Below are 11,955 nucleotides of genomic sequence, written 5' to 3'. Positions count from 1 at the left end.
GTGCAGCCTGAGAGCCTGGGCGGAGGGGGGGGGGGGGGGGGGGGGGGGGCAGCAGGGGAGATCCTACAAAGGATATTTATTAGTCAGGAAGATAAGCAGGCTCCGGGATTTAAGGCAGGAAGGGATAGGCTAACTCTACTCTTTTGTGCAAATGCAGTCAAGTTTATGATCAGGACTGCCCTTATCTATAAAGCTGCTAACCCCCAAGCCTTGAAAGGAAAAGACAGATACCAGCTGCCAGTCTTTTGGTTATATAACAAGGTCTGGACAACAAAATCCATTTTCTGGATTGATTCCACTAATGCCTGAAGTCAGAAAATATCTTGCTACTAAGGAACGGTCTTTTAAAGTTCTTTTGATATTGGACAATGACCCTGGTCACCCAGAATCCCATGAGTTCAACACCAAGGGCATCAAAGTGACTTATTTGCCCTCAAATACAACATCTCTATAATCAGCCTCTAGATCAGGGGTGTCATAAGGATCTTTAAAGCTCATTATACATGGTATTCTTTGGAAAGGATTGTGAACACTATGGGAGAGAACTGTGAGAGAACATCACGAAAGTCTGGAAGAATTCTACCACTGAAGATGCCATCATTATTATAGAAAAAGCCATGAAAGCCATCAAGCCTGTAACAATAAATTCCTGCTGTAAAAAAAATGTGTTCAGATGTTTACGTGACTTCACAGGATTTACAACAGAGCCAATCAAGGGAATCATGGAGGGGACCCTGGTTGGCTGTCAGTAGAGCATGTAACTCTTGATCTCAGAGTTTTGAGATCAAACTCCACAATGGGCATGGAGACTACTTAAAAAAAAAAAAAAAAAAGATTTTTTTTTAAAAAGGGGGAATCATGGAAAAGATTGTGGATATAGCAAAAAAGGTGAAGGGTGAAGAGTTTCAAGATATGGATCTAAGAGAAATTTAAGAACTAATAAACACCACACTAGAATTAACAGAAGACAACTTGATGGAGACGAATGCTTCCAAACCAGTGCCAGATAATGAGAAAAAGATGTAGAAGCAGCAGTGCCAGAAAACAAATTGATACTAGACAACCTACCAGAAGGGATATGATTATTCAAGACTGCTATTGACCTCTTTTACAACATGGACCTTTCTAGGATACTAGCACTGAAACTAACACAAACAGTGGTAATGTACAGAAAGATTTTTTTGAAAGATGAAAAGGCAAAAATGTTAGAAATTACAAATTACCATGTGCCTGCCTTTCCTGCCTCCCCTTCCAGCTCTTGCACCTGTTACATTTCCGCCACCTGAGACAGCAAGACCATCCCCTCCTCTTCCTCCGCCTCCATGTATTCAACATGAAAGTAATGAGGATAAAGACCTTTACGATAATCCACTTTCACTTAATGAATAGTAAATAATCATGATGCTGTACAAGTAATAAATTTATGTGTATGTGAGTGTCTTCACGTAAAAATCTAATAACTGTACAGTAAGAACTGTATGAGGCATTTCTGTGCCATCATCATGTGGCACTACTTGCCTAAGTAGTCATCATGTACAAGACTTACACAGAAGTAGTCAGCCTAGACTTATATAGATACAGGTGAGCAATAGTTGATACAGAATTAGTCACATTAGTTTTCTTGCTGTTTTATAAACTTGCTTTCAAAGAATTATATAACTACCGTATGCCTCTCTCATTATTGGAAAAACTGCATATCAGCCTATCATCACAAGTAAGTGGGGTTTTTTTAAGTTACATTTTTAATACTGTATTATAAGTCTAACTGCAATACTGTATATACCCAAATTTTTCCAATACAAATTTTTCATAACAATTCATTTGTTCGTGTATAAGCAAAGCTCCTGTGAAGCAATCCTATCAATTACACTAGGCTACCATAAAGCAATCATACTGCTGCTTCTTTATTATCAATGTATAAATCATTATACTTGAAAATAAATAGGAATTTATTTTTCACATTATCTTTCCATTTTTTATGTCTAATGTTAGTAATATGAGAACATCTGTTGTGCTTTGTATCATTTAAGACAATATAGATGTAGTTACAGATGATTCACCTTGTAAACATGCAGTGTAAACTTACAGTATCTATAAACACAGTACAGTACTATGTTTTCTCTTCCTTATAATTTTTTTAATGTTTCTTTATTCTGAGAGACAGAGAGAGAGAGAGAGAGACAGAGTGTGCACAAATGAGGGAGGGGCAGAGAGGGAGACAGAAAATCCCAAGCAGGCTCTACACTGTCAGCAAGAATCCTGATGCAAAGCTTGATCTCAAGGTTTGTGAGATTCCTTCAGCCAAAATCAATAGCCGGACGCAAGTCCGCTGCTTAACCCACTGAACTATCCAGCCACCCCAATGATTTTCTTAGTAACATTTTCTTTTCTCTAGCTTACTTTATTGTAAGAATATTGTATACAATACATTTAACATACAAAATCTGTGTTAACCAACTTTACATTATCAGTAAGGCTTCCAGCCAACAGCAGGCCATTCAGAGTTCATTTGGGGTGGGGAGTCAAAAATAACATGAGGATTTTCAGCTGCACTGAGTTGGGAGAGTGATGTCAACTACCCCTAAGAGGCCCCACCTAGTTTAAGGGTCAACTATACATTAAAAGATGTTCAACCACATTCATACTATGAGAAATGGAAACTAAACCAACATTTTTACTTATCACATTGGCAAAAAATTTGAACACAGTGTTGATGAGGTGTTATAATATCTTACTGTGGGAGTATAAATTAAAACAATCTCTAAGGACCATAGCTGGTGATGTATCAAAATGGTAAATGCCTATACCCTTTAACTTCATACAAAAGTACACAATGACAAGTATAAGCAGCATCATGGTAGCCAAAGATTGGAAATAACTGACATATCTACCAATTTGGAATTGGGTAAATGAAGTATGGTAAAGATACACAGTCTAAATGCTAATTAGAAGAATGAAGCCGTTCTCTCTGCACTGGTACAGAACAACTACCAAAATAGATCTTTCTTCTATAGAACAGCATGTATAGCATTCTTTGGGAGAAAAAAATTCCAAAATATTATAAGTCATATAATATATGCCTACATATTGCATAGGTTATTTGAGTAGAAGATACAACAAATGGTAATAGTGGACACTAGAAAGAACAGGTTGGTTAAAAGAAACACGATATGAGAGGTTGACTCATTTTTGTGCCTTCTGATTCTGAACCAGGCACATACACTTCCTATTTGTAAAATGTATTATTTTAAAATTCAAAAACATAAAAAATTCAAATTCAAATCATAGTGACTTTATTTTTATTAAAATTATAAAATTCTGGATCCGCTTCCAGGAATTTATCCTGAAGAAACACTTTCACATGAGTCTCCTTCCTAACAAAAACACTAAAAGCTCTCGTTGTTCAACAGGAAAATTACTGAATAAATCACATGTATGCCCACTAAAGAATGGAGTTGATTTTATGTACTATCATGTGGAAATGTCAATGACAAAATAACTGAAAAACAAGTTGCAAGACAGATAAAGCATGATTTCAGTTGTTTTTTAAAATATGATAAAACTTTTTTTTTTTTTTGAAGGAGAAGAGGGGGAGTAAATGAACACATGCCAAAGAACTGACAGCAATTATGTGTGAAGAGAGGACTGACATGAGAGGAAATACACTACAGGGCAGTACGTACAAAGTTTAACTTCTGAGTTATTTGAATCTTTTGTAATGGGAGCTATTCATGTATTACTGCAATAATTTATTTTAAATCACAAACAGTAAAGAATGAAACTTAACGGGGATGGGGGAGCCCTGAGAAGAACAGAAATTACTGTTCAGTTACAAATTTCATTACATTTTAATATTCAAAATAGCAAGGAAATACTTATTGCTTAAATTACCTAATAATTGCTTAATTTGAAGTAAAATGTGGTCAGGATTCTAAACCTATTCAAAACCTTTCAAAAGCCAAATGTACTTAACAGGTTTGGGTTCAACTGCCAAAACTACCACATCATTCTTTAAATTATGAATTCAGAGCCCCCTTCTGGTTGTCCCACTATACTGTACTGCTATATCATGCCTTTCATTCTTTTTTCAGTCAACTGCCCATTCTAGATATAGTAAAGATTTGATAGCCCCGAAACTGCATTAAACAAACAAAGATTTTAGGAAAAGAAAAAGGCTAGAGTGTGTATTTTGCCAAATTGTGATGATTCCCCTTCTACTAAAGAAGACTCATACTTCATTAGGTCTTATTTAATTCAAAGGAGATTTTATTACCCAGGAATTAAATGAATGCTTTACAACTTTGTTAAAGAACCTCCGGGATTTTAATGAGATTCCCTAGTAAAGTAAAAGCATTCTCTTTCCCCACTCATTAGCCAAATTACCTTGAGAAAGTTATTTAGCCTGTTATTTAAGGCTGCTTCCTCTTCTGAAAGGGAGGTTGTTATATTACAAGAGAAAATGCATGTAGAGACCTAGCAAAATGTCTGGCATATCATTAAATATTAATTTATTTTCCTCTCTTTGTTCCCTCAAAGGCTCCTGGGTAAACACAAAATGATAATACAACTTGCTGAACACTTTGTAACATGTACATTAATACCGGGATAAAATTCCATTAATATTTCTCTTAACGGAACTTCTACCTCATTCATCCTGGAGATTCCTGCAAGAATAAACATCTTTAAATACTACTTGGTCTTCACTACCTTCCTAAACTTTTCACATCATATCCAGTAGAAATTCCCTCAACCAATGCAATCCAGACCAGAATTTGATCAGTTAATCAAGTAATTTGGTTAAATCAAAGAATCATTAAAAATGATACAAATTGTAAACATTTTAAGATAAAACATATAAATATTCATTCCTCTATCTTTGAATGTAAGGCTAAGGCTTCTTCTTTGAGTAAGGGTCAACCGTTTAGAGTTCTGCATTATCTTTTTTGCATAAACCACACCCGTAACATACCATCTGTGATTTCCAGTTTAGGTTTTTTTATGTGGTGGTAGAACTTAAAATTGCTTGTAAAAATATATGAACACAGAATCCTAGATTTTTTCTACAATCTTTTCTCCATCTAATTCAAGAGTAATGTTTAGTGACTATATCCATATGTCTTTACATAGCATTATCAACTTCATTTCCACACTTATTTCACGAATTTACATAAGGTTTAAATAAATTACAATAACAAATAGAGTTGGCATAAACAGGTTTCGGGGGAAAAAACAAAACTGCCTCTTAGTAAAGTATTATTAGCCAACTGATGGGAAAAGTAGGCACACAGGCACACTGGAGAAAAATCTAGCAATGTGGGTATTCAAAAATATGCTTATGGATGGGGCGCTTGGGTGGCTCAGTTGGTTAAGTGTCTGACTCCTGATTTCAGACCCAGGTCATGATACCAGGGTCCTGGAACTGAGTCCCCTCATGAGGTTTCATGCTCAGCATGGAGCTTAGGATCTCAGGATTCTCTCCCTCTCTCCCTCCCTCTGCCTCTCTCCCCTGCTCATGCTCTCTCCCTAAAATAAAAAAAAGAATGGGCTTATGGAAGGAATGCAGGGCAGTGGGGACTGCAATGAGTGAATTAATGTGAGTTGGTTAACAGAGTTTCTACCGTAAAGACTTCTCCCCCCTAGTTTTCAGACTGTTATACCCAGATCGCAGTATCTCCTCACCGACCAGAGACCACCAGGGAGACCGAGTCACGCATGCAAACGCAAAGGGCTTTATTACAGGCTCGAGCTCGGGTTCACAGATTTCACCAGTGCATGGATCCGTGCTGAGACCCCTGGACAAGGGCAGAGTAGGGTTTTTATGGGGTTTGAGACGGGGGAGTTACAGAAGTTGTGACACGGGAACAGTGATCCAATCATAATTATACAACATCATTGACAGCGGGTTTGACCATACACATTGTCTAGAGTATTTGTTACTTTTGGCGGGATCATACAACGTTTAGAGTACCTTTAAATTTAACCAATCACAGAGCGAGCCTAGGGTCTTACTCGGCGACTAAGGGGTTAACTTTAACATTAGGTAACAGGGTCCTATCTATAGTCTCTATCTCCAGGCCTCTCCCTTAACAATGTGGAGGGTGGTCGCTGGCCTTTCCTGATTGGGTGTTGCAAGGGGGGTTTCTCCTGCCTTGGGCAATGTGTAACTGCCTAATAGTTTAGGGGAAGCTGAAACTTGAGGCCTTCTAGTTTAGAGGGGAAACTTAAAGCCTGTCATGGAGTCAGTTTGGTTTAGACATTTAGACTTGTGTCCTTACAAGACCATTCAATAATCTGCATCCCCCTACCTAGCAAATTTTATTCCCCACAAGAACACTCCCTTCAATTACATATGCTCTATCCCTCTCCTTTTGCTTTTACCAAGTTTATCCTATTCATCTGAAAAATGCCCCGTTTTCCACTCTGCCTATATAATCTGACCATGCTTCAAGCCTAGCACAAAGACTTCTCATGACCAGCTCAGGCATTATTATCTCCCTTTCCTAGGAGATTATACAGAACTTACAATACAGATATATCACACAATTTATCCCTTTATTCTACAGTAATCCTTCATTATCCCCTTTCTCCTGCACTAATCTTTCCTTTTCTACTGGATTTTTCCTATTACCACACAAATATGTTCTAATATCTTCTAACTTATTTAAGTGCTAAAAGCTACATAGTCCCCAAAAAGCACACCATTTCTCCTCTCCCCTTCACAGCTGTATTTCTTGAAACAATTGCCCATTCTTGTCACACCTCTTCCTCACCCTCCCTTGTACTTGAACCCTCTTTAGCTGTTACGATATGGGCTTCCTTAACACTCCTCTTGTTGGCATCAGTAACAACACGCAGATCCAGTGATTTCTCAGTGCTCTTTACTTGACTTCTCAGTGCCATTTAAATGGTTGAGGGCTTCCTCTTTCCAGAAACTTCCTCTCTTGCCTGTGGAGACATTACTTTCCTGTTTTCTCTCTCCCCTCACTGGCTGATCATTTCAGTTTTCTTCCCCTGGTCTCCCTCCTCTAATGGACATCTTAATGTCAAGTTTTTTTCAAGGACTCTTCCCTCTTCTCTCTCCCCTCAGTCAGAGGTTTACAAAAGAGACAGAACCAACTCCTAAGGGAATTTTAGAAATTTCTATAGGTGTTTTTTTTGGGAATAATAGTAATGTTTAGGAGGAAGGGCCAGAGAAGCTAGGTGTCCTGCAATGCAATAAATAGTCCCCTACAATGAAGACTTGTCTCATTGTCATGACTTTCAAATGTCCTACCAGATAGTGACAAAGGATTAAAAACCTAACTCGTTTTACAGATAAAAATACTGTAACGGAGATACGTTGCTTCGAAGAGGCACATGCACCCCAATGTTTGTAGCTATCAACAATAGCCAAAGTGTGGAAAGAGCCCAAATGTCCATCAACGATGAATGGATAAAGATGTGGTGTATACACAAACATATATATACACACACATACACAATGGAGTATTACTCAGCAATCAAAAAGAATGAAATCTTGCCATTTGCAACTATGTGGATAGAAAAAGGGTGTTATACTAAGCGAAATTAGTCAGAGAAAGACAAATATCATATGACTTCATTCATATGTGGACTTTAAGATACAAAACAGATGAACATAAGGGAAGGGAAGCAAAACTAATAAAAAAAAAAAAAAGGAAGGGGACAAAACATAAGAGACTCTTAAATATGGAGAACAAACAGAGGGTTACTGGAGGGTTGTTGGGGGAGGGGATGGGCTAAATGGGTAAGGGGCCTTAAGGAATCTACTCCTGAAATCATTGTTGTACTATATGCTAACTTGGATGTAAATTAAAAAAATAAATTAAGAACCTTTTTTAATGGAATTCTCATATACATAAATTTCAAGAAATAGAAAAATCATATAAATTAAGAGAAAATTCTGCTTTTTCCCGTGAGTTGACTACTTTGAGAACTCAAATAGCAATGAAGGCCATCTGAGATGTCAAAACTGCACAACTGTCTCACCCTGTATGGAGTCAGATTCTTATGATTTTTACATATAGGTGAGGCACTATCTTGTATCCTTGCTTTATTTTCTCCATATTCTCACTATTTAACAGAGTTTATCTTTTCTTTATCTTCTTTATGAATTCCCTCCTCCCAGTAAAATGTGAGTTCCATGACTAAAGAAAATTTTGTCTTATTCACTGCTATATCCCCAGCACACTGTACTATACTCAGTACAGTGATGGATATATACAAAGGCTTAATAAATAGTCAAGGGCTCAATCTGATTACTTTGTATCTTCTACTATGTTCATAAATAAGTACTTCCATATTGAAATACATGTTAAAAAGAGTCTCTTGTCATATATAGAGCAATATATTGATTTTTAATTGTAAGGATAGGTTACATCAGCGAAAAATATCATGCCAGTGTAGTAAAGAGTGGATTGCAAAATACCTGCTATATAAAGTGGGTACTGGGTCTCCCGGAGTTAAAAGCACTGGCCGGTATGAGATCATTCTAACTCACACCTCACTTCTAAATACCATACTCACAAATCTAACTTCCTCTCTGACAACTTCAATTAAAGATCTTAAGGACATCTCAAACTTAACACACCTAAATGGAAACTGCCTCTCCACCTACTCAATCAATGTCTATCAATCCCATGGAGTCTCAGAAAATTACCCCAAAGATTCCAGAAAACTAAGAGTCATTTTTTAGTTTCCCTTTCACTGGTTCCCTACTCCAGTCAACCAATAACTCCTCTAGAATCTATCTTCATGGTGTATCTGGAATTACCCCACTTCTCTCCATTACCAAGCCAACATTTTGGTCCCCATCTTTTCTTTTTTGAGCTATTATAGAATCTCCTAATTAGTTGTTGCTTCAGTTCTCTCCCTTTTCAGTTCATACGCAAGGTAGCAAAAAAATATTCATCTCAACAACTGCTTCCCACAGAATTTCGAATAAAATCCATACTCCCAATCATGGCCTCTAAGATCCTTAACAACTGGTTCCTTGACTAACTCTCCAAATTTATCTTACAACATTTTCTCCTTTACTCACAACACGCCAGTCACACACATCTTACTTCACTTCCTAACACGCTCCCTGAGCAGCTGGCTCCTTCTCATCCAACAGGTCTTCTGACTGACACTTCCTCAGAAGTCTCCCCAGACTACCCAGTCTGAAGTAGATGTTCCCTGTTACTCTCTATTGCTTTCACGGCACTCATCACAGTTACATATTAAGTCATTATCTCTACTTTTAATGTCTGCCTCTTCCACCAAAATATAAGCTCTATAAAAGCAGGAACTAAGTCTATTTTGTTCACTATTATGGAGGCATCAGTTACACCAGTGCCTAGCACTGGACCTGACAAACAGCAATTAATAAGTATTTGCAGAAAGATAAGTCCCCCTCGAACCCAACCCCTCCCTTACCAGCAAAACCATTTATTCCCCGGGGCGCCTGGGTGGCTCAGTCGGTTGAGCGTCCTACTTCGGCTCAGGTCATGATCTCACAGTCTGTGGGTTCGAGCCCCACGTCAGGCTCTGTGCTGACAGCCAGCTCTGGGCCTTTGGCCTACTTCAAATCCTGTGTCTCCCTCTCTCTCTCTCTGCCCCTCCCCCATTCATTCTCTGTCTCTGTCTCTCAAAATAAAAAAATTAAAAAAACAAACAAACATTTATTCCCAAGGCTTGGTGATTTTACCTAAGAAATGCCCCTTAAGTCTTTCTCCTCTAATTGGTTCTCACAGCCATTCTCAACATGCACATATTGCCTGGATAATTTTACCACCTTCTTAACTGATCTCCCTGCCTCATCTCTCATCTGTCTAGTTCATCAATAACATTTATCATACAAGTCATCCTATAAACAGCCCAATACAAAGATCATCTTATGTCATTTCTGCTTAAAAAGTTCTCTTTTTCCCTGCTTCTAGAATAAAGAAAAAATTATTCAGTACAGAAAATGAGATTTGGCACCAACCTACCTTTCCAGGCTCATCCTCCACAACCTCCACTACCCACATATTCTCTTTTACTCCCAGACACCTCGCAAACTAAAATAATGCCAAGAACATACCATGTATCCCATCCTGTGCCTTTGATGTTCCCTCTGCCTGGTAACTTCCAGAGTATCCTTCAAGGTTCATCTCAAATGTCATTTTCTTAGTAAGACTTCCTAAACCTTCAAGGAGAGAATGAAGTTTCCATATTCTACAACACTCACCATCTTGTCCAGAGGGGCAATGTAAGCATGGTGGTTAAGAGAACAGACCAAAGGCTTTGTACACGGTTAAGAAAAACCTTAGGCAAATTACTTACTGCTCCTAGACCTGAGTTACCTTAACTGCAATATGGGATAATAACAATATAATAGCAGGACTGTTGTAATAAAAATTAAAAAGTACTTAGCAAAAACCTGGCAATAATGAGACTCGACACATGTTAGCTATTAGTTATTAACCTCAACTATATGGGTCAGTCTCTGAGCGACTTAAACCCAAAGATTATGCTTTGGTAATCTGTGTATCTCCATTATCTAACAGCTGGCCCAAGAACACACTCAGCATCTGATCTCTCAAATGAAGTTGGGATTAAGAATAACTACAGCAATGTTTGGGAGGAAAAACTGCAGTTATTAAGTCAGAAAACCTTTAGGGAACATCAAGAATATTTTATACTGAGGGGCACCTGGGTGGCTCAGTAGGTTAAGCATCAACTTTGGCTCAGGTCATGATCCCACAGCTGGTGGGTTTGAGCCTTGCTGTGGGGCTCTGTACTGACAGCTCAGAGCCTGGGGCCTTCTTAAGATTCTGTGTCTCCCTTGCTCTCTGGCCCTCCCTCATTCACCCTGTCTCTCTCTGTCTCTCTCAAAAATAAAAAGTAAACATTAAAAAAAATTTTAGGAATATTTTACACTGAGATGAAATCAGATTTGTGTATGATCCTGTAGCTATCAACTCTAAGCATTAATAGCCCAAGATTATTATTCTAATGCTCTGGCTCATCATGTCAACTTTCACTACAATTTTTACTTGGCTTCTTTCAGGTTCTGGGTTATTACTTTCCGGGCCCTAGGCCTGTGCTAATTTGCATGAGCTTTAAACTAATCATCTGACTTAAAAAGCAATTTTGCAATTTAAATCCAAGGCACTTAATTGGCTTCCTACCTCAAGGCACTAAATTACCCTAAAACAGCTCATCAGACCTACCAGTCTACACAAGAGCAGAAAGCGTTCCAGCTGTGTTTTAAAACTTAACACCGATGATTCAGAGAATGTTATGCTAAGGAGTGGATCGCCAAGCCTTGCAGGTCTCCAAGTGCCCATATCATATCGGACTGGATCTACCTTCTTAACGTGGTCTCTCCATCACTCTGGCGTGAGAAGCCACCCTCCCTAAACAGAAGAATGTACGTGTGTGTGTTTCGCTGGCTGCGTGGCCACGCCTCGGGATCTCTTCCTAACTGGCAGGTGGCCTCTTAGGAGTCCTGACATCAGGGTCACCCCAGCATGCAGAGCAGTAACCGCCTCCCCGCGCGGCGGAGTGCGCCGCAGACGCCAGTGAGCGCTGCACCCATCACATGGGCTGCAGGCTCGTCACTCAGCCCTCAAGGGACGGCTGGGCAAGCACCGCACAAAGGACGACGGTCGAAATGAGAATGGGCTGAAGAGCTGGGGGCGAGGTGGGTAGGATCCTTCACAGGGCTTGGCACTCCCTGTGCTTTGAGGGTTAGGACCTTGCACCAACCTCCACGAAGGCATCAGTCAGGTCACTAGCTCGGTCCATCACTGGCAAATGGCGCCCGGCCACGATTTTCACCTTCAGCTTCCCAGGCATCTTTCTCGGCTTCGGCCTCTCCTTGGGCTCCTGCAGAAACAAACAAGCGAGTCTGCGCCGAGCTCCCAGCCCGGCGGGGGCGGGGGGAGGGGCGGGAGCGCGCGGGGGAGGGGC

The 11,955-nt window shown here is 39.3% G+C and overlaps 1 protein-coding gene across 6 annotated transcripts in view; it reads right to left on the bottom strand.

Moving 5' to 3' along the window:
* The window catches only part of C2CD5 (C2 calcium dependent domain containing 5), a 100,615-nt gene that overhangs the window by 88,338 nt on the left and 322 nt on the right, over nt 1-11,955 (bottom strand). For all 6 annotated transcript variants that reach the window (XM_077774455.1, XM_077774449.1, XM_077774450.1 and 3 more), the window contains exon 2: nt 11,752-11,871. In XM_077774455.1, the coding sequence (XP_077630581.1) occupies nt 11,752-11,841 (90 nt within the window). In that variant the 5' untranslated portion in view covers nt 11,842-11,871. The remainder of the gene's footprint in view (nt 1-11,751; nt 11,872-11,955) is intronic.

The sequence above is a fragment of the Crocuta crocuta genome, unplaced genomic scaffold (genome assembly GCF_008692635.1).
Source record: "Crocuta crocuta isolate KB4526 unplaced genomic scaffold, BGI_CrCroc_1.0 scaffold176, whole genome shotgun sequence".
NCBI classification, from domain to species: domain Eukaryota; kingdom Metazoa; phylum Chordata; class Mammalia; order Carnivora; family Hyaenidae; genus Crocuta; species Crocuta crocuta.
The sequence above is the reverse complement of the archived record's forward strand: the minus strand, read 5'-3'. Positions and strand labels throughout refer to the sequence as shown.